Source organism: Pezoporus flaviventris, unplaced genomic scaffold (assembly GCF_033815535.1).
Source record: "Pezoporus flaviventris isolate CSIRO_AGI_PZ_B2104156 unplaced genomic scaffold, CSIRO_AGI_Pfla_v1 ptg000006l, whole genome shotgun sequence".
Classification (NCBI taxonomy): Eukaryota; Metazoa; Chordata; class Aves; order Psittaciformes; family Psittacidae; genus Pezoporus; species Pezoporus flaviventris.
The window spans coordinates 14190853-14216153 of NW_026892554.1; the positions used below are offsets into that span (position 1 = coordinate 14190853).

A 25301-nucleotide genomic window follows, 5' to 3' on the forward strand; every position below is an offset into this window, starting at 1 on the left:
CCGAGGTCGGGGCAGCAGACCCTGCAGTGCCCCGTACAGGTGGCATGATGGCTGGGTTTGGCAGAACACCCCACGGCGCTGCGAGAATGGGAATTGATCAGAAGTAGAGTGCCATTTTGTCAGTGATTCTCACTGACCCCTTCATACAGCACCAGTAAAACCACTTCTAGATGCCTATGTGAGGCAGTGCTCTGCTGCTGAGGATGAGCCACCCGCTGCTTGTCTCCACCAGAAAACAGCCAAGTTTACATTTGCCTCAAGTCCAAAATGTAGCTTGCTGAAATGCAACCTAAACTACAAACAGATGGCTTGAGAATTATGCTATCAACACCCTATGGACGATTTGGAAGTGAAATATCAAATCAAATGCTGCCACTATCACTGAAGTTCACAGCTCCACCAGTAAATTTACTCCATGCTTGCAGCCAGCGATTTCTAAGCTACTTTTTTGTCTATTCAGAGGTCTAGTTTCTAAAGTTACCATGTAGGAAGGCATCTTCTTACTCAGCATATTTGCCCCTTGTTTGCTTTCATTGTGAGAGCTGCTGACTTCAGTGACAGGCAAGTTTTCAGTGCTTTTTGTTCCTGCCAGCAGTGCAAAGCTCACAGAGCCAGGACCCGGCAGCCAAACTTGGTCCCTTCTGCCGCATCATCACTGGGACTGGATGCAGCCTCAGTCAGTGACTCCTGAAAGCCTGCAGAAGAAAATCAGAGATATCTAAACATGACACAAGCCATAGTTTGACCTATATCACCTTTCTCACTTGTCAAAAATACATAAGCAGAAGCATTCAGCTTGCTCTGATCTTACCACTAGTTTTCAGGAAAGGTAATTAGGAAAGATTTGTTCTGCATACAGATCAGTTACCCAAAAGGCATCCAGGCAGTTTCACAGTCATTTTGCAAAGCACATGTACGGCTTTGGTGTCGAAATAGGAGCAAATACATTATCAGGATCCACTTGACTCAGTATTTTTAAAATTTCCCAAGTGTTTTAATTTATCCAGTCATAAAAGTGTGTCCTGGGTTCAGCCGAAAGTCAAAACACTGCCCTGCACCAGCTACCAAGGAGGAGAAACATGACTGCTACTGCTGAACCCAGGACAAAGTGTGAATTATGAAAAAAGGTATCACAAGCAATTTTGTTTATATTCTTTTTGAGCATTAATGATTAAACATGAATTCTTTCTTTTGGCAAACTCACAACTTTCAATTGCAGCTCATGTTGGTAGTGGACTCTCTCCTGCTAAATCGTGGTTGATCAGAGTGACCTGAATTTGAGATTTGCTAGATGACCTCGGCACAACTAGAAGACAAACACAGGGACAGGGAATGCATTACCCAGTAACATTCGTACAGCATGTGCTTTGGTCAGTTGGTGGAGAGGCTGAAACTGTCCTTTGTTAGATGCAAGTTACTTCCCTGCAGACCTATGCTCTGTGCAGCAGCACACTGCTTCCCGCAGGCATGAGTGGGTGGCTGTGCTGTACTGCCCAGCAATGGACACCTCCTTGCCCAGCTCACCAGCCCTCTTTGAAGCAGGAGTTCGTCCTAATGGACCAGGAGACAAAAGAAGCCAATGGAGAAAAAACAATCTGTAGGCTTACTTGTGGGCTGATTGCTGTTAGTTGTGTTGTCTGTGCTCACTCCTGTGGCAGGGAAACCGCTTTACCGTTTCCCTGGACTACGCTGTGCCAGCAGGAGGGTTTGACTCATGAGATCAAATACAATATTTGTCTTCAATGGCTTGACAAAGAAAAGTGCTTCCCACTGGAGCACTTCGTGTGGCTGTGTTGAGGCAGCTGCAAACACCAGTATTTCCATTTTCACATATCTGCTGAACAAAACAAATAATAAATTTCTTATCAGAATTAAGTCAGTCATCCTCTAACTAGATGAGCATAAGCTCTCTCTCTTTAATTTGTCAGAAGTCATTTTAACACATTTTCCAGTAATTAACTGGATTAGATATAGTGCAGACTTGAGATAACATATCTAAATTCATACTTCACTGCAAACTGATAAACCCATTGAACCGCAGTTTAAAGGCACTGCCAGCCATAACTTTGTCAAACACACCATGTTAGTAAATATGGAGCCAATAAACACAATTATCACTTGGCTGGCCTTCTCACAGCAGCATTATCTTGAGAAAGCCAGAATGGCAGTCCAGGATGAGTACAAAGTACTGCCAGCCAACATAAACAAAACTATGCCTACTTTGCTGCAGGGCAGCGATTTCTCTTCTGTCACCAACACAGACTTTTTTGCTTGACTTGATCTGTATTTTTGGCTGTGCAAACTTCCGCTGGTTTTGTGGTTCTTTACAGATCCATATAAATCCTTTCCTATGCTTTCTCTTCGGTTTGGGGGTCTGCAAACAAGCTGCACACACCTTTCAAAGAAATAATAACTTCAGCAGTCAGCTCCTCAGTGTCTTTAAACACAAGTCAGTGGTAAGACCTCTTTCTGAAGTGCTACCAACAGCTGGAATATCAGCATGCTGTCCAGGTTGCTGTCTGTAAATAACCTGATTACCTTATGCTGCATTTCAGCCTCAGCCTCAGATCTGGCAAGCCCTGAAAAGAAAGATTTGAATATCAGACTGACATGAACAGATCTAGCTCAAGGCTTTGCTCCACTGCTCTTCTGCATGTGTGCTGGGCAGCTGTCAACCCCTCCAGGGCTGCTAAACTGAGCTGGGGCCATACAATCCAGAATTTTGGCCCCATTATGAACCAGTAGGGAGAGAGAGGGATTCTCCAAACATGAATGAAGTTTCGTGACCATGGTGCTTATACACTTTTTCTGAAGTGTTACCAACGTTTCTAGAAAGGGAACTATTAGGCAGGACTTTGGGATGGTATATAGCAGCCTCAGGAAAAGGAAAGAAGCTGATTGGAGTTTCCACAGTGAACTCTGTTTATGAGATCTCTGCAGCCACAAGCCCACGATGGGGAATGAATTTTCTTTCCAGGTTAGAGTAAGGTTTTTCTAGTGTTGGACCATTTCAATTTCTTTCAGCTTAAATCAGAAATAGTTCAGTTTGGTCTCTGGTCAGTTTTGCACTAAGCATTTCAGCTCTACCTGAGAAAAAGAATAGCATCATGTTAGCACTCTCATGCCTGTGGTCTGGGAAAAGCTGTCACAGCAGCACTAATGGTGTTTGGCATGGCCACAACCTGCCTAAGCTGAGTGCCTGCATATGCTGTGTCCCACCTGACCTGAAAAGCTCAGAGATGGGAAAGTGTCTTTGCCCAGATGATCCATTCCCCAAGTGTGGCTTTGCACAGCTCCTGCTCTAACACTGTAATGTCATGGGACAGAAAAGGGTAAAGATAAGCACCCATGTGTGGGAAACAGGAGAGGTGGGGAGAGAGCTGCTTACAGCAGTTTAAGTGTGCCCATTGGCACATGTGCAGTCACAACAGTATTCTCAATTAGCTGCACCCTTTAAGAGGCAATAGTAGAGTCCTGGAGCCCAAATCTATTTTCAAACCAACATATAATCATCATCCTGGACCCCCACTCCTTCCAGCCCCCCAGGCTCAACCCTACCAGTGCCAGGTCCCAGTTCATCCACCAGGTCTGCGGGCAGGTCACTGCTGGCATGAAGCAAGCTGTAGTTACAGGCGCCCAAGGCACAGAAGAGAGTACAATCACCAGTTTAGCATGGCTGTGGCAGCATTGGAGCTGCGGTCACTTTTTAGGGCGGGCTGAGAGCAGTTGTAATTGCCAGAGCCCTATTAACTGCACGGGAATTACAGCAATTTGCACTGGCTCAGCTCTGCCTTCAGCCGGGGGAGTCCTCAAAACCCAGCTAAAGGCCTGCCACAACTGCATTCCTGGCAGGGTGTCATTAACCCTTCTTCTCAGGGAAGCCCCTTTTTTCTTTCCTTTACAGTTCTTGCTCTGAGTGTTTTTGATCTGGTGTTACTGTAGGCATGTTTAGACACTTTCTTGTTTCTCATGCCAAACTCCTGACCCAGTTACAACTGTATTCACAGATTTACAACATATTAAGCTAACTCTATTAAGATCTATCATACAAATGTTTACTTTCAGCACATTTGGTCACTTAAGTGGATTCTTGCTTCATTTTGAACCTGTGTACAGTTACCATCTTTGTTGCATTCTCAAAGGAGATTCACTCCTTCCATGAGCAGATGGGCATACACACCTTGGGCTGAGCCCTTTGGATGCTAATGAACTTTCTCTCCAGGGAGCCTTCCTGTACAGGAAAAGCACACCTCCTTGACAAAGGGATTTTAACACAGATCTCATTTGGTTATAAAGCAGCAAACACCAAAGTGGAAGGACTACAATTATTTGCCACACTTTCGTTGCTTTTTTTTTTCCCCAGCCACCTTCTACAACAGTGGTCCACTGACCCAAATCAGTGGATATGCCTCAGCCAGGTTGTTTCACAGTGCCCCAGAGGCAGCCTCCAGACATTTACCCCTACCCCTGCAGTCTCATCACACTAGAACGAAAAGGGACCCTGCCATGAATTTCACCAGGAGAAAGAAGACACCCCAACATCCTCCCCTGCTGCTGGAGGTAACTGCAAGCAGTTTGGAGGAGTAACCTCACAGGGATCTGGCAAAGCATGTTTCCTTGCTCTCCCATGCCCATTTACTGCTGCTGGAAGGTGTTAAAAATACTTAATGCAAGCAATTGGGTCTTCTTGGTACATTTAACAAACCACACAGCTATGGCTACAGAAAGTACACTCCTGAGGGCATACCTGATGCCTGAGTGTGTAGTCTTCCCCTTACACAGAGTGTAGAGTTCTTATGGTGTGGAGTTTAGGTTTACTGCAGCTCCATGCTCTTCAGCCCTCATGCCACTGCTGACGCTCCTCTGCCTGCACCGAGTTCCTCTGGACACATAACCTGCCAGAAAACTCTTCCTTTTTTTTTTTCAGTAGAGCTTGATTTCTCATGGTTTACCTTCTTAACCTGGCTCTTAGTGCACAATGAATGTTGAAGGACCACGGGTTGCAACATGCAGCTGAATGTATGGCAACAGCACGGGACAGCAGCTGCCCTGACTCAGATCAGCTAAACCACCACGAATGTTCCCCAGGCCAGGGCAGCCTGCATGCCTCTGCCATGCCACCTTGGGCTCTCACATAAGGTGCTGCACAGTTTTCTTTCTCTGACCTCAGGGATGCTCAGCAATCCTGAGAGATAAGCCCATGGCTTGGGACCAAAGAGACGACAGGCAGCCGCAGCTGGAATCTGCATGCTGAAACACATGGAATAACTTCATTAAGGGTTTATGCATATGTGGAAATCACAGCAAGGAGCAGGAATGGACAGCAGGTGGAGAAGAGCTGCCCCATAAACTGCATTTGCAATGTATATATTTTTTAATTTGCTCGGTACAGTCCCCTCACTCAACCCTTTCCCCAGTAAGAGAACAAAACACAACCCTGGAAATGCGGCAGTAAGGTACCCTGATGTTATCTTCCATAAATCAAAGTGTTAATACACTGGGTTGATACAATAAGTATCAGACCAAGAATAACTGAAGAGAAAGAAGGTATCTCCTAGGTTACCACTTTCTGCATTAGAACCTACAAAGGAATCTCTCGAACCTTCCAGAGGCAGCTTTTTGTTAGTGTCTTTCTTGCTTATCATGACAACCCACTGTTCTGCAGCTATTTGTTTAGCAACAGGCATGAAATATGGTCTCCTTTCATCCCTGTGTAATTTACCTTCATTCTGCTGTTACAAGAGGAAATATGCAAATCATTTCTGCCTCTTTTCCTCTATATGTTTGCAATCAGGAAACAATTACTGGAAATAAAATAAACGAAAACCAAGGCAAATCAGCAGTTGGACATACTGCTGAATATACCCATTAACTTCTGCTGTGAAAGATTGCAGCCTTTTCCTTTGTCTTTGCATTCTCAGCTTGTTAACAATATGGTCTCCTCTTATCTACAATTTATCCCAAGGAACTATTAAAAAGAAAGATTGAAGGAGCCTTCCTGCTGCTCGTCTCATCTCACAGAGACATAAGGAATTGCTGGTCAGGGAGAGGCCACTTGGCCAAAGCAGCCTGTGCCCCATAGGTTTATCTCCTCACTGCCAGTGCAGTTCCCTCCAGTGCGCCACCCTGTCATGGGAGAGCGATTGCCTCTCAGGAGTGTGAAGATAAACAGATTTGAAACCTTCAAGGCATGTTCCCAGCACCTCCTCCCCCTCACATGCACACAGCCCTGTCCTGCAAAGGCCCCTGCAAAGAGCACTGCTTTGGGGATGGGTACCGAGATGTTTGAAGGGCCACGCAAAGCTGTGACTTCCACCAGAACAGCTTCATCAAGAATTCGGGCTGAACCGCTAAAGGCAACACCCCGGTGCTAGAAGCAAGCCAAAGGGGGGTGAATTAAGGGGAGCCAAAAGCTGGGCAGCACAAGGGTGATTTCTTTTGATGCCAAAATTACTGCCTCCATCAGCTGCAGTGGCTGGGGTCTTATCTCAGCTGGGCTGTAGGAGTCACTTGAGAGCCCATGGGGATTTCTCATATTTTAAGAGGCTCTGCAAGAGCTGTCTGCCCAGTGCTGGACAGGAGCTGAAGGCAGGAGACACAGCTGGATCACAGTGCCCTGCGTGGCTTAGAGGACAGAGCAGCCCACCCCAATTCCTCTTTCCCCTGCACTGTTACTAACCTGGCTCAAGTTTCTCTCTGGCCCCTGAGCAGGCCCAGCAGGGCAGGAGGAGATCAGAGGCTCTGCTGGAAGCACATCCACAGGCATCCTCCATTTGTTTGATGCAACTCAATGCTTTGCAACTTGTGGTGCTGACTTTGGGTTGGCATAAGCGCTTGTGTGACCAAGCGAGGAATCAGATCAGAGAACTGATGCGGATGCAAATAACTTGGCAGGAGAAATAGAAGTGTTTTTTCACTGGAATCAAGTCCCTGGTGTGGTTTAGTATGTGGCGTACACAGATGTGCCTGCATAGTGCATTAGGAGAGCAACCCCCAGTTAGGGCTGCTGGTAGTATAACTTGGTTTCAGCTGTGCTGCGGTCCAGTACCTAATCATTACCCCAAGATCATGTTTGCTAAATACTAAATAACATTTTGTTGTCATTTATGTTTAGATACCTCTAGAAGGTCACAGTGGCCAAGTTCTGCCAGATGACAGAACTTGCACTAGGCAAATAAGACACTTAGGCAACACATACCATGTGCATGCCAGAATGTTCATCTTAAGTACTATGGGGAAAAGTGTGTAGCGGGGTGGAGTTTTATGCTAAGTTAGTGGCAAAACGGCGTACTTTTTAGCTACATGTTAATAGAGCTCAATTATATTATTTTTGCCTTGGATGCAGCAGCACCTCTTAAGCATCAAGAACTAACTTTTCATTACACTAAGAGAGAGCAGTTGTAACACTCTGATAAAGCACAGAGAATTATTTTTTACTAACCTGCAAAGTAATTATTCCTGTGGGTCTTCACCACAGGACATACATGATTGCTTAATACTTATTGCACACTTCTAATTATTAGACTGAGACCAAACAAATCCTCCCAGTCCCCTGATTTTTGGTTCATTTCTGTAAGCTTATATAGAAAGGAAGGCATTTCTTTAAAACTCTGCATTACAGCAAGTAATAGTGCAACTAATTACAAGTAAGTCTGTTAAGGATGGACAACAAACAGCTGGGCAGCAATTCACAGAAGGAAGGGGGACAAACTTATAACTACATCCAACACTTTCATCAACTGGATTTATTATATAATGTATCATAGCTAGAATATAATGTATATTCAAAGTGAAGAAAATATAATCACAGAAGCCGCAGCTTACAGAGAGCAATTTCTAAATTTTATATAACAGCCACCCAGAAGTTCTGGGCAAAGGAAGAAAGCAGATTTGCAGGATAAAGGGATAGCATGGCAAGGCCAGGGTAACTTCTATTAAAGTGGCATAGTTTGTCATATCTGACAACCCACTGAAGAAAGTTATCACTAGTTAAGGGCCTGACCCTGCATTCCTTAAGTAGACAAAAATCCCTTTGAAGTCAATGAAGCATCTTGCTCAGATAACTCTATCAGGATTTAGCAATTAATGAAAACTTTTAATTTCTTAAGTAGATTATAAAAGGTTTTCTTTGAGAAGCAACTATTACATGTTACTCACAGAAACTCCTCAGCAGTACGTGTTTGTTTCCAACAGCTCTTGCAGCACAGTAACGTTTGTTACTAACTAGGAATTACCAAAAGTCAGAACCACATTGTTTTCTGTTTGCATTGATCTGCCTTAAGTGTTCTTCTCTAGCTGATGTCTAGCTGAAGGTTTTGACAGCTTTGCATTCAAAAGGTCAGTAAGCAGTCCTCAGGGCAATTTGATTTAAACCTTTAGCATTTTGCATACTCTCAAGCAGCAGTGCATAGTAGGACACGTGTGTTCCCAGCCTCCAAAAGGTCATACTTCCCAGCCCTCAAAACAAAACCTGCATGAGAAATATTTCAGCTTGTAGAAAATATCAGAAAAGCTATCAGACAATTATGAAAACATTTTCTATTAAATTAAACTCAAAAGGCTTAAGAAAAACAAATTGTGACGTATGCTTTTAGACTATGGTGTATTTAAACAGGAAGTTTTACTTCTGTCGCATTTAGGAAGGTTGCCTTATCTGTCTTTCCTCAAGAGGCACGCTTACTTAATGTCTGTTCAGGTTTTCCAAGCTGCTTTGCCTCCCTGCCCTCCCCAAAATCCCAAGCCTCTCTCTGGGATGAAAACCTGAAACCTATAATGCAGAATTTGTTTGAAGTCTCATTAAGCAAAAAACCTCAAATTAAGGGCAGCTCAGGAAAACAAAACATTTTTCTACAGAGTCACGTGGATGTAAACCAAGCATTACATGGAAGTTCTCCCTCATTATCCCCTTTGTGAGCTGCTTGTATTCTGATTAGTGTGCTAACGATATATGTTCCACATAGAAAAAGCAATTAAGTCTCCACTTCAAAGAAAAATGATTTAGTATAGGAGTATCAAGGCTTGTGCTTGCATCTTCTACTCATTTCATAATGCTGCAGAGCAATACAGCAGCTGTTAAATCCTTAATTCCCATTTATAACAATAGAAGATGCTATGTGGCGGTTGCCTTTTTAACACACAGACATTTCCATGAGGTATTTCTATGGCACCAGAGATAGGGATTCTTATTGGTGATGGTGGCCTACCTGTAGATAAATAAGCGAGCTCCTCTCTGTTCACATTGTAAGAACTGCACGCTGATTCCTTAAAGAAATTGTTCATTAAAAAGGGTAGATACTAAAATAAACTGCCTGAAAAAAAAGCAGAATATGATTTGCTATGATCCTGTGTGAAGAACACAAGCCCCACAACATACTGTGCTATGGATTTAGAGAACAAATCAAATGCCAAAGCACTAGGTAGCTTGCAAAGTAAGTTTCTTTATGAAACAATGAGGTTAGAAAGGAAAAGTAGGATAGAGAAGGAAAATAAGTAGCTTACGCTCACATACATATATTTTGCCTAGGTTTGATGCCAGCAGACAGCCCTGTTTCTAGTAAAAAATAATTTGTTTAATATGCTACAGATGTGACTTGATTAATAGTAATTAAAAATAATTTAAGTCATGTGTCCTGTGAGCAGCATGAGTGAAGCCCCAGTGGCACTTACAAGAAATTGTTTTGCTTTCCCACTAACCCACAGCTCTGCCTCATGGTGCGATGAGAACAATGAAGCATCACCTGTACCCTCTTGAGAAGTGGCAGATTTGACACCAATAACACCCAACCCGAGAATCTGCCAGTGGTGAGAACTGCATTTAGAGGAAAATCCAGTGCCGCAGACCTCCACGGTACTGATGAATGCTGCTTGTTCCTACCTATAGCCTCATTTCTGTGACACCAGACTGCACAGCGCTTCCTCATCCACGGTAACCTTTGGAGTGAAGGAGAAATTTTAGAGAAAGGCAATTTCAGACCAAAACCCCTTAAGCCAATACAAACCGAATTACTGACATTGACTGAAAATCTAAGAAAACCTCACCCACAGCAGTCTAAGGAGACCTCTGAACTACATTTAAACTGAAAGCCTTGGCTGAGGTTACTCCATATACTTTATAAGGCTAAACAGACTCACTTCTTTGACAGCACTGTAGTTATTTAGGATCAGAAACACCACTCCCTATCTAACGGCCATAACACAAATGAACGTCCCCACCAGTCCTCATGAAACACGAAACATGGAAGCCAAGCCCCCGAGAAGTTCCGCGGAGGTTTTACACCATCCTCCGCTGATGTAACCCGGCTCGTACCAAGCTTACCGTGTGCTCAGCCGCACGCCCCGCGGCCCGGCCTGGCCGAGGCTCCGGCCCAGGCCCGGTTTCTGTCAGCAGGCTGCAGCCGTTACCGGACCGCGCGCGGCGCCCGGCGCGGGCGGCGGCGCCACCTGGCGGCCTATGCCAGAGGTATGATGTGCAGAAAACACAAGTCCAAAGGGACACAGAACACCTCCCTGCTGGCCAAACCAGAGCCCCTGTTTAGCTGTTCACAACCCCCTCCAGAAGCCTTGCAGATTGTATCTCCCTTCCCGCAGACGTGAGGGAGTTTAGTCTGACGTAAGAGCAAGGGTTCGCGATGTTGACTTTCTTGAGGTGCTTCAAAGCCCACTCTGCCACCCCCTCATGACAAACAGGTGGCCTAGGACAAGTCCTGCCCTGACCCAGACCCACAAAGCTCCGTACCAGCCTGTCACCCCTTCCACAGACCTCGCTGCAGCACAGTGGCTCCAGCCATATCCCTTGCTCCTCCTGGTCTTTCCCTGGCTGCCTCGGAGTGTGAGCAGGCACAAGAGGTGGGCCCCCTTGAGGCTGCGGCATCCTCCATCAGGGCTGCCTGGCTCCCCTCACCCTGCCTCAGTACTTCGCATAATTGACCTCTCTTCTCTAACTTAACCGCCAGCTGTTATCACCATTCCTCAACAAACTTAGTTTAAAGCCCACAGGGGGGAGCATCTGCACTCTGTCACCCACCACTTCTTGGTGTGAACTCTTAGTTCAGGCCCATCTGGTGCTGGTGCAGGTCTACCGAGGAGCACTAAACAAGTCTTGCTATTTCAAGACTGCCGATCTGCAGTTCAAAGAACTGAAACACAACTTACTAGAATAAACTTTTATTTACTGCTCTCAGGATCCTTTTCCATACTTTAAGCAATAAAACCTGCTACATTCAAATCTATACAGATTTACTGATATTTCATTCACGTTTTACAAAACCGGATATAGATTTGGGAAATTTTTATAAGTTACCTTTATTTACATGTCATATTCTCAGCCCTAATAACCTAGACAAAGAATAAAACAAAGTGGGATTTTAAATATCCCTTAAGACCCATTACATTTGTTACATAATTTACATATCTGTATAGAGAGATGTGCTACACTTCCTTCTTGCATATTTATAAAGACTAAACAGATTTCCTGGCCAAAGCTAGGTGCTGTCATTTCTACAGATCATATTGGTAATAAAATGTTAAAATCAGAGCAAGCCAGGTATATAAATCAGAGCAAGCCAGGTATATAAATCTGTTTTTTCTTTCAGAACCAATTTTGCTAATCATTTTACCCAGCACTTGCTCAAAAAAAGTGTTAATACAAAAAACATCCACATTTACAAAAGAAATCAACCTAGTATTTCTATGACAAGTTGATCTACAATCAATTGCACATTGTTGGCTATGACTTTGGTTATACGGTATTACCAAATTTGGTTTCTAGACTAACAGTGGAGGAAAAAAAATATAAAAATGCAGCTGTAGAAACTAGCACAACCTGTAAACATATTACAGAACCAAATTCTGCACCTGATCACATGTGCATAACCTCCATGCAGTTCAGAGAAGCGTGCACACATCAGACTGCTGAATTTGGCCCAGAAACCCCTGTAAACATGTTCTTTATTGTTATGTAGTGCAATACTGCAAGAATGGATAATAAAGGCCTCTATCACTAACTAATACTGAGTGATATCCATACAAATTTCACTTTAAGATTACTTTGTTGCAAAAGGCTGAATTGAAAATATTATCCATCACTGAACTACAAATTTATCAAAAGTGATGAACACAATAAACCAATGACAGTATACAAATTCAAATATAGTATATGATCACTCATTACAACACAATTATGCTGCTTGTCTGTTTCATATAAAAATCCTGGATTTGTTACACTGTTTTAACAAAAGCAAGTTAGAAATAGAACTCTAACAAATACAATGTGTCAGCAAGTCAATGCTCTGCAAACTGATGGCTGATAATGCAAACAAATGCTTTCCTTTTACTAATAGGCTTTGGACAGATGGGTAGCAAACAGCTTGAAGCAGCACAGATTATGATATTGCATTACATGAAGTTTGTTGGTTTTGGTTTTTTGTTGGTTTGGTTTTTAAAACAGTTTAACAATTTCAGTTGTTCCTCTTAAAGCAGCAATACAAATTTACACCCTCCGCAAAGACTTCTTCACAGTTTTACTTCAGTAGTTTACTGCCGGACAGTCTGTCAAATACTGTAGAAGAGGCAACTGCTTAAAAACATTTTAGGTGTTGACTTACTTGGCACTGGCCCATCCAACGCGTATACTGTAGTCATTAGCAAGGTACACAAAACCGTGGAAATGGCAAAATACATTTTCAAAAGTTAGTGAATTTTGCATACTTACAAGTAATACTATGAAGATTCAATAGCCATGTGACTAAATACAATGGTAGTCCCTGGAGAACTCAAATTTGTCTGTAAACCCTTAAAATTAAATTGCAGCACTGGACCAATACAATTTATGTCTGTCTTAATCAACCCCATCAAAACCCTGAGTATTTTCAATCGCCAGAAGAAGTTTATCCCGTAAATCTTCAAACGAGTCATATGGAGGCAAATCCAAGCGATTAAAGCTGAAAAACAGATGAAAACTCTTAAGTATTTCATCACTCTCACAAAAGGTCGTAATCTACCTAAATTAAATACTCACCAGGTATGAGCTCTTGGCAGTTTTTCAGGGGTGCCCCACTGTTCAACTGTAAACAACTGTGGTCCATTTGAACCTGCAGAAAAGAAGACATCATTTTTCACCCCATTATGAGATTCTTTTCTAATCAGAAATGCAAGTTATGAAATGTTTGGGGGTTTCTGTAATGCAATTCTGATGTTAGTCAGAATTATTTTTTGCTATATCTTAATTTCAAGAGACTTCTACCCTTTAAGCTCAGACATTTAAGACCTAGATGCATATGCATAGTAGCTGGCATTGAAAATTTTGCACAGAAGACAGTTTTATAATGTATACATTTTGCAAGTGAAAATTTAGACATGTTAAATCACAGTGTGCCAAGTTACAGAACCTGGCAGAAAGTATTCAATGCCCACCTTCACAACAACAGAGTAGAGTAACTAAGAACTTTTTGAAACACAGCGACCACACGTGTACTTCAGGATGTACTCATGCACCTGAGAGAAGTTTCTTGGCTAGCATGTGCAGCCCCACCTATGCCCATGCCTTCCACAACTCTTACAGAATGGCGTATCTGAAAGTTTCTTGAACCTCTTAGCTCTCACCAAGTGGATGCCAAGGGCATTTTGTAACTATTTCCTGAAATAGGAAATGCTGAAAGCATTTATCTATGTCTGGAGGAGACTGTGCAGCTTAACTAAAAAAAAAACAAACCCAAAAGACAAATAAACCACTATCTTGTCAGAGAACAGGAGATGATCCCTGAGGGTAGATGTTTTCTGACATTTCTACAAGGAGACCATCAATACAGTTAAGAGAACTGTACTCCAAGGTAGATGGCTACCCAAGTATGAGTAGCCTTTTACTTCTGAAATGGAAGATGTAAAACATGTTTCAGACTGAGATGAGCAGCAGTAATGAGAACAAGCTGATCTATGAATGCAGCTGAGGTATAAATGGTATGTAGAGTACTTTTAGACCTATGAAATTAATGTGATTTTACAGTGCAAGCAAACACTTTCCCTGTTTTTTATGACTCCTCCAAAATTTGTTTGGTTGGATGTTAGAGTTTTTTTCCAACTACACAAGTTATAATTGTCAATAAGATTTCATTTGTTCTATGAAGACATGGAAAAAAATGTAAATGTATTCATAATTAAATTAGAACATGTAATAATGCACATTTTAGAAGTGGATTTGGAAGATGCTAGCCAACTTATATAAAGCAAAAAAAAAACCACCAAACAATAAAAGCCCCAAGACAAGGCATCCCAAACATGAAAATAAAACAAGAGGAGGAGAAAACCCTTCCCCAACTACTAACATACATGAAAAGGTAGGAAATACCAATCAATGCACAGAAACTATACTTCATACAAGTCTAGTGAATGAACTAGATATGTCAGCGGTTGTGGGAACACTTCCAGCTCCTCTTCTTTACTTTCTTTTTTTGGGTTACATGCTTTTTCAACAGAGAAGGCTGGTTAGAAAAGGTAACTAGTGAGAATGCCTGAGATAAGGATGAAGCAGAGAAGCAGTTCTATGACTGACGGTTCATCCTACCATGTGACAAGAAGATAAACCTCACTTTTATTACCTAGCAATAGGTAATAACTCTGCATTTTAGCTATCCAACTAATTAACTAGAGGCTGACAAAGCAGACTGGGAGGAAGACAAGAAATAAGAAAGCCACATCTGTTCAGTGTCCTAGTCCTCAAAACTTCGGCGGATTTGCTTCTGGATCAGCAGCATTCCTTTTATGAGCAGAAATGCTTCTCTGCGCCACAAGAGGGGGCTATCCGGCTAGAAAGTCAGCTCTAGGGCCGCAGCCCGAAGGTGGAGAGGGAACAACCGCAGGCGCAGCCTGGCTGCAGCAAAAAGCCACGTACGAACACGAAGCACTGAAGAACCAACTACAGTTCCTCAAATACAAGCAGGTACTGGAAATGTGATTGATTGTGATCATTACTGGGGTTTAGTCAGGGTGGCATGCTGGCCACACAAAGCGAAAGTAACTGTAAGACAAAGAAACAAAGCACTGTGCAAGACAACAGCTAACTGAATTTGTCATTAACGAGTGAGCACAACTACAGGAACTGGGATTTCACTAGAAGGATATGCTAATCCCTGGGCAGACAGGAGCTAAGAGCTTCAACAGTTTTTCCCCTGTGTCATTCCTTAGTTATATCTCTGGAAGTGTTTTTAGACAAACAAAAAGAGGCAGCAGAATTCCCATTGGGTTCCACTGCGATGAGCCATGTGCTGTAACACCAACAGTACCAAGGTTCAGGTGCAACAGCAGACACATGGCTCAAGTCTGCCAAGGGCACTGTCCTTTCCATTGCAACTCTCAACTCACCAACAGAATGGAAAACAAACTGAGTATTTATGATGAAAACAGAGAAGGAGAAATGGGGATACATGGTGGGTGGTAGTTGTTCACAGTTCTAGTAGTTTACAGACAAATTACTGTCTTGTTTACACAGAAGGAAATGTTTATTCAAATATGCAAGTTAGGCTATTCAGCTATTTGCATAGGATCTCAAGCACTTTTAGGCTTCATAAAGCAGTCTAGCAGAAAACATAATAGTTGATCGCAGCTGAAAAGACTTCCCATAAGCAAAACACCCCTACCCTTTGTGGGCTGTTACATCTGCTTGCCTGCGGTCTTTCCACAGTGGGTTTTCTGACTTTGGTATTGAAGTCTGCTCCTCACTGCCATGTGCTTGTTTCAGACTCTGCATTGTTGTTTCACTACTTTTCTTTTGGCATTACATTTAACTTCTGTTACTTCAGTGGTCCTCTCTACAGTCTATCCTTACAGACAACTGTATTTGTACAACTGTAGCTTGTGAGCAGATAGAAGTAGTTGAGGAACTCAGGAGAATCTCAAGTTAACTATTGATGCCAGCATGTCTTTGTAATCTGAACCTAGATAACTGAGAATTTTCTTCAACTTCAATCACATGTTTAATAAAGATTTTTGCACCTCTTTATGACTTTAAGAATCCACATTCCTTCGAGTCCTATGCATTTAAAACCTTTCAAAACCATTACTATTTACAGAACATGGGAAATGTGTGATCTCGGTCACTCCAACTTTGCTTCTTCTGTCAGTATATAAGCCATTTTTAAAGCAAAATTTGAAAAATAATGTGCCTGTCTTTGAAATCAAACATCATGACAACATCAATATCAGGTTCTCTGTTACTTAATTGTGAACATAATCTAAGTACTCACCATACAGTTCAGCAAACCCATTCATAGGTACGCGTGATGTGCCAGTAACAAACTGAAGTAATCTTATTCTCTTTTCAGAGTCCATCATTAAGACTGCCTATGTATGATAACAGTTAGAATTAAAGATTTATTTTTAAATTAAGCTTTAAAGCTAGCAGAGTTACGCAACACAGGTTCTATTTCTAAATCATTATCCTTTATATAGACGCATTTTTTTAGTGACACACATAGATCACCTCTCTGCCTATTACTAAAAGCTATGAAGTCAACAATTTTTTAATGGCACTGTAACAAGAGTACAGTTACTAGCTTAGCAGGCTGTTAAAATACTTCCCTTGAAGATTTGGCCCCTACTTGCTTTGAAGTTCCCTGATGTTATGAACTAGCAGCCAAATTCTGGTAATTTATTAAACAGAAGAGTTTAACACCTCTTCAGCGTAACCATGCCAGAAAGACCTACACAGAAATATTTTTAACCCCCATCAGACATGGATTATTTCTTTTATTTTTTTTTTTTTTTAAAGTAAGCATCAGTAGTGTATTTACATTCTTAGCATGCATCTCATCTCTAGTTTTCTTACTTTCTCAGGAGTTTTAATGGTCAAATATTTACCTACCTATTCATGAATCACACGATAAACTACAATAGTTGAAAGGCAGCAGCTTTTGATCAGGTTTTAAGTTAATAAAAATAAAAGAAAATAAGAACTTCATGATACCTTCCAGAACCATTGTATTACTTGATGGTTTATGTTGTAGCCATTTTTGTATTTTGTATGTAGTTTCCAATCAGCCACATCCACATCTCCCAGTCCACACATTAATAACTACACAGATAGATAAAAAACAAAAACAAACACCACCAAAGTTGAAGTCAGTAACATTAAGTTTGAACATAATTTGTTTTCTTTTCTGTGATACACTTACCTCTAGCTCATTTTCATCAAAGATTTTAATCAGATCCTGTGGTATTAGTTCAAAAAAGCCCTAAAGAGATGAGGGAAGTTCTTAAAAATCAAGTCAACATTATTTAAGCATTTTTTGTTCAGTTAAAATGATCTTTAGATGCTTTAGTAAACACAGCCAAAGCAATACAGCAAACACAGATTTTGGACACCAGCAGTCTCTAGTTGGGTCATGCTACTTTAATTCTGATTTATCTCACATCTTTATTGTGAATACCATGTAAGTCTGAATAACATATATGTAATATCATGTAAGCAAGTAAGGATCAAGCAGATAGTTTAAACCAAACTAACAGAATTAATTTTCTTCTCTGCAGAATTCATTACACAGTTTGCACTACAGCTAAAGGTGTTAGCCAGGATTGAGAAATAAGCAAATTTTTCAATATGAATTAAACACCTCAATAAAAATGCACCAAAAAGATTTTCAAGTGTGAAATAATTCAAAGCTGACTACAAACAGTATTACTGACTTTTGTTCTACTTTTAGCAACATTATCTGTGGGTCTTCAGGATGTCCAAAAAAGTTTGCCTTAAAATTAAACAGAACAAATTCTTAGAATTTATTTTGTAATTAAAACTATACCTCTTTAAAGGCTGACATTTGTTTCTGTACTCTGCTCACAAATCTCCACTGAATTACAAGACTGTAAAAACAAAACAATAACCCACATTTAAAATAAAAGCAATTTATATACAAAGCACCTTCTTTGTTATTACAACTAAGACAGCCCCTGTTACTAGAGGGGCAATTCAGTGAGATACATTGCACATAGTGACCACTACTTACTGAATGTAGTCTCTCTTGTTCTTGTTGGTGACAACTATTTCTGACCCACCACTTTTCAGTTCATGTTGATGAGTCTAAATGCAATATACAGAATAGGCCTTAAAATGAGATAAATACGTAAGACAATTCAAGTGCTAATATTAGGTGATTTAGTTAACTCCTGAAGACTGCAGAATTTGAAAACCATGAGAAATAGAACCAGTTTCAAGGTCACAAAAATAAACAGAATTTGGTTGACTGCTTTAAAAAATACATTTATTATTGAGGGATATCACACTCCAAGGGGGCAACCTCAATTCTTTCTGACGTGTCACAACAGATCACCTGTTATCACCATGCATACATGTTCTCAGTAATGCAGGCTTCGCTAACTGCATATGCAATGACCCAGCCTTTTTTAAGGCATTTCAAGGAAAAACCCTTACAGAACAATTTCAGTAATGGTCTCAGTAAATAGGTGAATGACTATGCATACCTGTTACACAGAAATTTGTACTACTAGAACCTCAATAGACAGATACCTGATTTTCAGTTCATTACAGATGTACATTTTCACGTTCTTACTTAGGATCACTTTAGTTACAGAAGACCACAAAGGCTATTATCCTACTTAGATCTACTTGGCACCTCTAATTTGGAATTTGTATTCAAGACCTGTGATGTTTCTACATGACTCATCTTGGACAGCTTTCTACTTAACAACAGATTTGTTTATTCCATAGCTCTCTAGTGCCTCTTAGAGAAAAAAAAAAACAAACCCTATATTATCTCCCAATGAAAATTATGATTCCAACCATTTCCGAAAGAGCTCATCCTTTCCAGCCAATCACATAAACCCAACCTCTACTCCAGATCAAGTAATGGGACTATGGATAACTTAATCTCAGTTGCACTCACAGCAACAGCTACAATTCAAGTACTATTTAAGAAAAGAATCCCATGAGTTATTTTTTAAAGTTTTGCTTATTTCCAAGTCCTTTGTCACATCCCAGCCAGGCTAACAGAGCACTGCCTAAACATGTGCCAGCTAAAAGATGCAGCTGATTGAACAAACCAACATGACTGTGAATGAAGGGGTTTTAATACCATACAGATAAAATCAGTTAAATTCATAGGCCAAATGGTTTTCTTTCATGTTTTGTCTGTTCTACATTATGTAAACATACAAACCTGACCAAAAAGTTCCTCATCAACTACATATCTGAGGTCCAGTTCTGTTGGATCATTTTCAAGAATCCATCTCAGAGAATTGTAATATTCACTGTCCTAAAAGAGAGAATTACAAGGTAATAAATACAAAATAGAGTAGCCACCTTTGATGCTACAGAAGGCTCCATTACAGCCCAGTGAATGCTGCTACCTAGGCTAACCCCTTGTTGGTTACAGAGCCTCTGCAATTGTACAGATGTCTACAATCTCAGGACTAAAAATCTCTCACGTAGCACAATAGTGATAAGATTTCCTGTGAAAATATTACATTCTATCACTCATTAGTATTTTCAGTCTCTGAAAGTATAATACATTTATTGTTAATAATCAAAAGAGACAAACTAATTTAAAATCAAGTTGAGACAGGGATCCCAAAGATGTTTATAGCTCATTTTCAAAACCTTAGAGTTTAAAAATATCTAAAAAAACACCACAGGAATTTCTGAGTAAATTTTTCAATATAGCTTAACTGACTTAAACCAGAGTCCAAGTCTCTGATTTTCAGTGGAATTTTTAATTCCTATACAACTTAAGACTTACGAAAGATGTAGCCTAAAATATCTTCAAATCACGCTCATTCACAATGTCATTCAAAACATATATACAATAAAGATCATGAAACCCTAACTTAAATGGGAAGTTCAGACTGGATATAAGGAGGAAACTCTTTACTGTGAGGGTAGTGAGGCACTGGAATGGGTTGCCAAGGAAGTTGTGAATGCTCCATCCCTGGTGGTGTTCAAGGCCAGGTTGGGTGACATGGTTTAGTGGGAGGTGTCCCTGCCCATGGCAGGGGGGTTTGGACTACATGATCTTAAGGTCCTTTCCAGCCCTAATTCTATGATTCCACAATTCTATGAAAATACATGATAAAGCAAATTACATACCACAGACTCCATATCATGAAGTGTTATTGGCTTTTGGAGCATCATCTTGTAGAAAGGACGAATAAAAAAGGCTTTAAAGAAGAACAAATAAATTTAATAGTACATAACTTAAAATTCAAAATATCCACAATATTAATCTAAATAGCACATTAAATAAAATACATACTAACCATCCAAAAGTTTGCCATGGTAGACAGCCATTCCAGCTACACGACCTATAAACTTGAAATAAGAGAGATGATCTTCATTGCAAAGTCCAGAGTTTGGATTGATCTGCAGAGTATAGTTATCTCTGAAGTTGAGGGAGGAAGCAAGGAAGAAAAAGAAAAACAAATTTTGTGCTATTGGAACTGTCCCAGATTTGAAGATCCAAAAGACATCACTAGTTAAATCAGATATTACTTTTCATGACATTGAAAACTAATCATATTTGGATTAATAAATTGCTAATCTAATACTAAACAATATTCACTGGCATAGCAGAAATAATAGTTTTGAAACACTATGAACTACCTTCCTAAGTTAGAAATCTACCAAAGAAAAAAGATTTAATGGCTATTGTTTTTACAGTAGTCAGAATAACATTCTCCACATTATTTGTTAAATAATGCTTCCTCTGTAAGTAGTAGATGGTTGCAAGCGGATGCCTGTCTCTGCAAAGATGACACAGCTTATGTTAGATTGCTGAAACAAACAAAAATACTGGTACTGTCTTTGCATTATTCTTCTGTCAAACAAAGAACTAGATGCAGAATACTGCTGTTAACTAAACTCTTCTATACAGCTGGGGATGGGGGAGGATTAGCTCAATTCTTAAAGTAGATATGAGAAATACAGTTGATCTACTTTCCCTAACTAAACTAGTTTTCATGTCTTCCAGACCTGTATTACTTACGTTGCTGAATATTCAAACAATCCATAATAAGGATTAAACATTTCTTTAGAGAGAAGGAAGAACCATTCCCTGGCCACTCCTCCATAGTCTAAACCTTTTTCACCATCAAATTCAATCCAAAGTCTTGCTTTAAGAAAATCTGCTCTCTTTACAGCTATAATTCTTCTATAGGAATCTTCAAGGATTGTTGTGCGATGAATTTTCATTTCAAATCTGTTTGGAATATCACTCTAAAAAAAAAATAATGAAAAGATAGAATAAAATAATAAAATCCAGCATCTTCAAGTCTTACAGAGTGCACAAATTCTATAGACAAAGAATGACACACAAATCCTTTACTTAAATGATTTGTAAACATAACGCAGTATGATTGACACGAGGTTCTATTCACATAGAACTTGCATGGAGAGTTTCAGATACTAAACTCTATTTCATACCAAGAAAATAGGGTTAAAATAAATTCTTACTAGCATATGCTCAGTTGTTCTGCATGCACCAAGGCCTGGAATCTTTTTTTAACAATGAAAATTCATCATAATTTAAGCTCAATTTAAAAAAAAACAAACAAAAAAGAACACCAAAAAAAAAACAAACCCACTCAGAGTAAATCCCTAATAAACCAGGACTAAAACTCTGTTGAATCATTAAATTATTGTTTTCAGCCAGTTTATTTCAGCAATTGCTTCAGGCAAAATTGAGAAATTCAGTGAAAGTGGGGACAGGAAATTTCATCTCGTGTTTCTCTATGACTAGATGAGGATGATGCAATGAAACTCAATATATTTCAAATTTCAAAGAACACACCAAGTAGAAATACTGAATTTTTGAATGCAGAAGTATTTCATAAATCACTCGGAAGAGCACATGTTTGGATATGTTTCCTTTTTATTTTCTTATACTCCTTAAATAGTCTAGCTTAAATTACAAAAAACCCCACCTAGAATGCTGCAATTAAATGTAATGCCTATTTATATCCAACAGCAGCTTGATCCAAACTATAAGCAAAAAATAATTGCTTGGGGTGGGGGAGCACATTATTTGCCATTTTCCACATTACAAAATACTTTACACTACCATCTCCCTATTTAGATGGTGGTTGAAATCTATAGGTCTTTTTCACCATTTCAGAAAGCAGTAAACACCTCTAAATTAAAAAAAAAGTTAAAAACTCCTGCCTTTAGTTGCAAATGAAATTTTTAGGATTAAAACAAAAAAAGCTTAAGCAATAATAAAATCAATTCCTGAAACCAAACTTTGCTGATTAAAATAGTATTCAATAATTTAATCTCAATATAAATCAATCCCTAACCCTAAATTGTCATTTAGGTATTTGTGAATGTTTAAAAGGCAATAGTAACCTATGCTTTAAAATCTAGACATGTATTTAGTTCTTTAATGAGTACAATTACTTTGCGTGGCTAAGCTGTCTATCACTTCTCAGATTAGGATAATGACATTTGAATGAATGCCAGGCTTGTTTGACTTGGAACTCAAAAAGTGAGGTGCATATATAATTGCATGCAATTTACATGTCAGTTCAAAACACAGAGACAGGATAGAGACAGACTTGGTAGATAAAGGTGAACTAGGGGGTCTAAACTCAAAGGCTGTATTTATATATGTAAAATATCTCTCAAGGATACCAAATTTGACTGCAGTTCTGCAGAGACTCATTGTTATCCTAATATCCAGATGCTATTTAGAGTCTTTTATGCTATGTGTTATAAATATATCTGGCACTGCCACTTCAAACTAGAACTTGCAAATGAGATTCATAAACTTAAGATTTTAAAGCTATAAGAATTTACTGCAATCACTTAGCCTGATCAAGATGACAGTACCAATTTCAATCTGGACAGTCTAAAATCTATTCTGAGAACTTGTATTTCCGTATGCTGAGTTCCAAAAACTAGTATGCTAGATCAGCGATTTCCAAACTTTTCTGTTGCCAGCCTACTTCCAAGTTCACGAGTTATTTTAACCTTTTAGAATTTCTACTTTCTCAATTAGATTACTCAGTCTCAACACTGCATAAAGTCACCAATTCTGCTGTTAGATTAAACTCTAATCATTACCAAGTCACTGCTTCACAACTGTATTTGCGATCTGACAGTAAACTTAACAGCCATAAGCAGGTTACAAAATTCAATTTCTTTTCACTGTAACCTAAGCTTTCCTTTGTTTGGGGCTGTAAGTTTCTTAATCTTCTACTGGATTCCTACTGATTACTAACCTGTTTCTTCAATTTCTTTCTGAAGAACTCATACTTCCGCTTATAGTCCCTGGAGTAAGGCACAGCCTTTGGGGAGAAGAAAAGAAAAACAAAGAAAAAAACGTGCTTGAAATATTCTACCAATTCATGTAACAGAAACTAGTCTATATTTATGAAAAACAGACAAATGCATTTAAATTCTGAGAAAACAGGAATGTATTTTTTACTAAGCATAAATGGAGACTTCCAGTTTATAAATACAGACAGTTCAAAACATCTGGAACGAAAAGTACTTCTCTGTTCAGATCATTTGTTCTGATAGGATTTATCCTATACTTTACTGTTCCATAGGATTTATCCTGTACTTTACTATTAGCTGATGTGAATCAGATCACTGACTGACCCAGATCAAAGTGACCAAAATGCTTTTGGTGACTTACATAACGCATAGTCCTTCCCTGCTGTATCATGACAGACCTGGCTACAATCACCTCTATTTTCCATGGACAGAGAAGGTTGTTTACATATGCAGGCTATTAATAAACACAGATATCAGCTGAACACTAAAACCCATCTATAATTATAACGTGCACCGTCTTTGCAATTAGTCCTGGTAATTTTGCACTTCGGATTAAGTGTCAAGGCTAGATAATTATTTTTCAGTTGGAAATTAATTTAATTCCTTTTAAAGACTTTTTTTTTTTTTTTTTGACACTGTGGATAAAAAATAATATTTGTCTGCTTCAAGCCCCCAAACTTTCCAGCTACTGTGGAAACTGATTTTTCTTTCTGGCATTTTAAAAAACATTTCCACCAAAAGCTTTCTAAACAGTCCTGAAATCAAGAAATGAAAATGCCTTGCTTAAACACCCTGGAAGTTTCATCTTCTAGACTGAATATCTGATAAACGACGAGTTTGTTTGAATTCTATTAACAATATTCCTGAAAAATACATAAAGCTACATAACAAAAGCTTACTGGTCCAGTTATTGCCACATTCTGCAGTCGGGGATCCTCCCACTGTGTTTTCTTTGTATCTGCAAGACATTTCTGAATTAGTTCCACTAATTTAGCTAATGTTCAGATTTACGATGATGAGTGGGTGGAGAACACTACATTACACGTACTGTGGTTTATGAAGAATATTCTTCCATCTGTGTGAGTTCTTTCTTCCCACCCTGGCTGTAAGAAGGACACACTTTTATTACAAATTTCGGGCTGTATAGTTTTCATACAACTCAGCATGATCTGCAGTTGGAGGCATTCCTCCTTTCCATCTACCCTCAGCACTGGAGTTTAAAATACAGTATTTTTGGTATAAAAAAGCAGGCTGCATTTTCTCATGTGCAAGTTTCTATAGGGCTAACTGAAGTAGTTAAATTGTTGTATCTGCAAAAAAAGGTTAAAACTGTTTACTCACTGGTAATGGACCCAGGTCTACTGGATCTAGGGAAGTCTTTCTCCTCGGATGAGCAGAAATTTTCAGTCTTGGATCTTCCTTTGAAAACAAAACAAGCAGCATGTTACAATCCTTCTGTAGTTTTGCTTTTAATACTTTCATCTTTATTACTGATTGGGTAAAGAATATGCCAAGTACCATCTGGATAGTTGTTGCATATTCTATACAGCTACATAGGGAGAAGGTGTTTGTGTAAAATTTGGTCTTTCCATAATCCTGAAGAAATTAATATTAATTTTGAATCAATTTAATGCATTTCTCTGTTTCTCATTCACTGACAGTAATACAGACCTACTCTGTAAATGCTGAAGTCCATAAACACTCCCTAGTGGTGTGCAGTGCCACTCTGCGGAACTGTAGCTATACAACTCCCTCATCCATATTGTAGCTACACCTGGCCTGCTTTTCACAGGAATCTGCACTGTGCACTGAACCACGTGACAAATTCATGGTAATGAATTTCCTGTAGAAGGTAAGTTCACAAAACCGATTTCTGTTAACAGGACATATAAGCTATCATAATTTCATAGTTATGACAGAAGTGTCATGTAGGAGATGCTTTATGTCTGCAAAACAAATTCCTACACGCATCAGTATTTTCTTCCTTCCAACCTAAACTTTCAAGTACCCATACAGTTTGTAAAATTCA

The 25301-nt window shown here is 39.6% G+C and overlaps 1 protein-coding gene and 1 long non-coding RNA gene across 19 annotated transcripts in view; both read right to left on the minus strand.

Moving 5' to 3' along the window:
• Positions 1-1112: 1112 nt before the first annotated feature.
• Positions 1113-10291, minus strand: LOC133266006 (uncharacterized). 7 transcript variants are annotated; one of them, XR_009742218.1, is made up of 4 exons: positions 9694-10291; positions 6680-8470; positions 4121-5250; positions 1113-1834 (listed from the first exon to the last, which is right to left on the minus strand). It is a non-coding gene; the product is annotated as an uncharacterized LOC133266006 (long non-coding RNA). The 7 variants fall into 7 exon arrangements; XR_009742219.1 differs by having other exon boundaries at positions 8681-10291; XR_009742220.1 differs by having other exon boundaries at positions 6680-6966; positions 8147-10291.
• A 1274-nt stretch (positions 10292-11565) lies between these two features.
• NEDD4 (NEDD4 E3 ubiquitin protein ligase) overlaps positions 11566-25301 on the minus strand; it is a 58068-nt gene continuing 44332 nt past the window's right edge. For 9 of the 12 annotated variants that reach the window (XM_061447027.1, XM_061447025.1, XM_061447028.1 and 6 more), the window contains 15 exons: positions 24614-24691; positions 24321-24375; positions 24172-24230; positions 23215-23280; positions 20982-21211; positions 20257-20378; positions 20087-20157; positions 19161-19256; positions 17991-18064; positions 17787-17847; positions 17163-17222; positions 16955-17062; positions 16236-16332; positions 13016-13088; positions 11566-12938 (listed from right to left, as the gene is read on the minus strand). In XM_061447027.1, the coding sequence (XP_061303011.1) occupies positions 12836-12938; positions 13016-13088; positions 16236-16332; positions 16955-17062; positions 17163-17222; positions 17787-17847; positions 17991-18064; positions 19161-19256; positions 20087-20157; positions 20257-20378; positions 20982-21211; positions 23215-23280; positions 24172-24230; positions 24321-24375; positions 24614-24691 (1353 nt within the window). In that variant the 3' untranslated portion in view covers positions 11566-12835. Of the gene's footprint in view, positions 12939-13015; positions 13089-16235; positions 16333-16954; positions 17063-17162; positions 17223-17786; positions 17848-17990; positions 18065-19160; positions 19257-20086; positions 20158-20256; positions 20379-20981; positions 21212-23214; positions 23281-24171; positions 24244-24320; positions 24376-24613; positions 24692-25301 lie in introns of those variants that run through there. The other 3 variants (XM_061447023.1, XM_061447024.1, XR_009742225.1) reach the window with 3 other exon arrangements.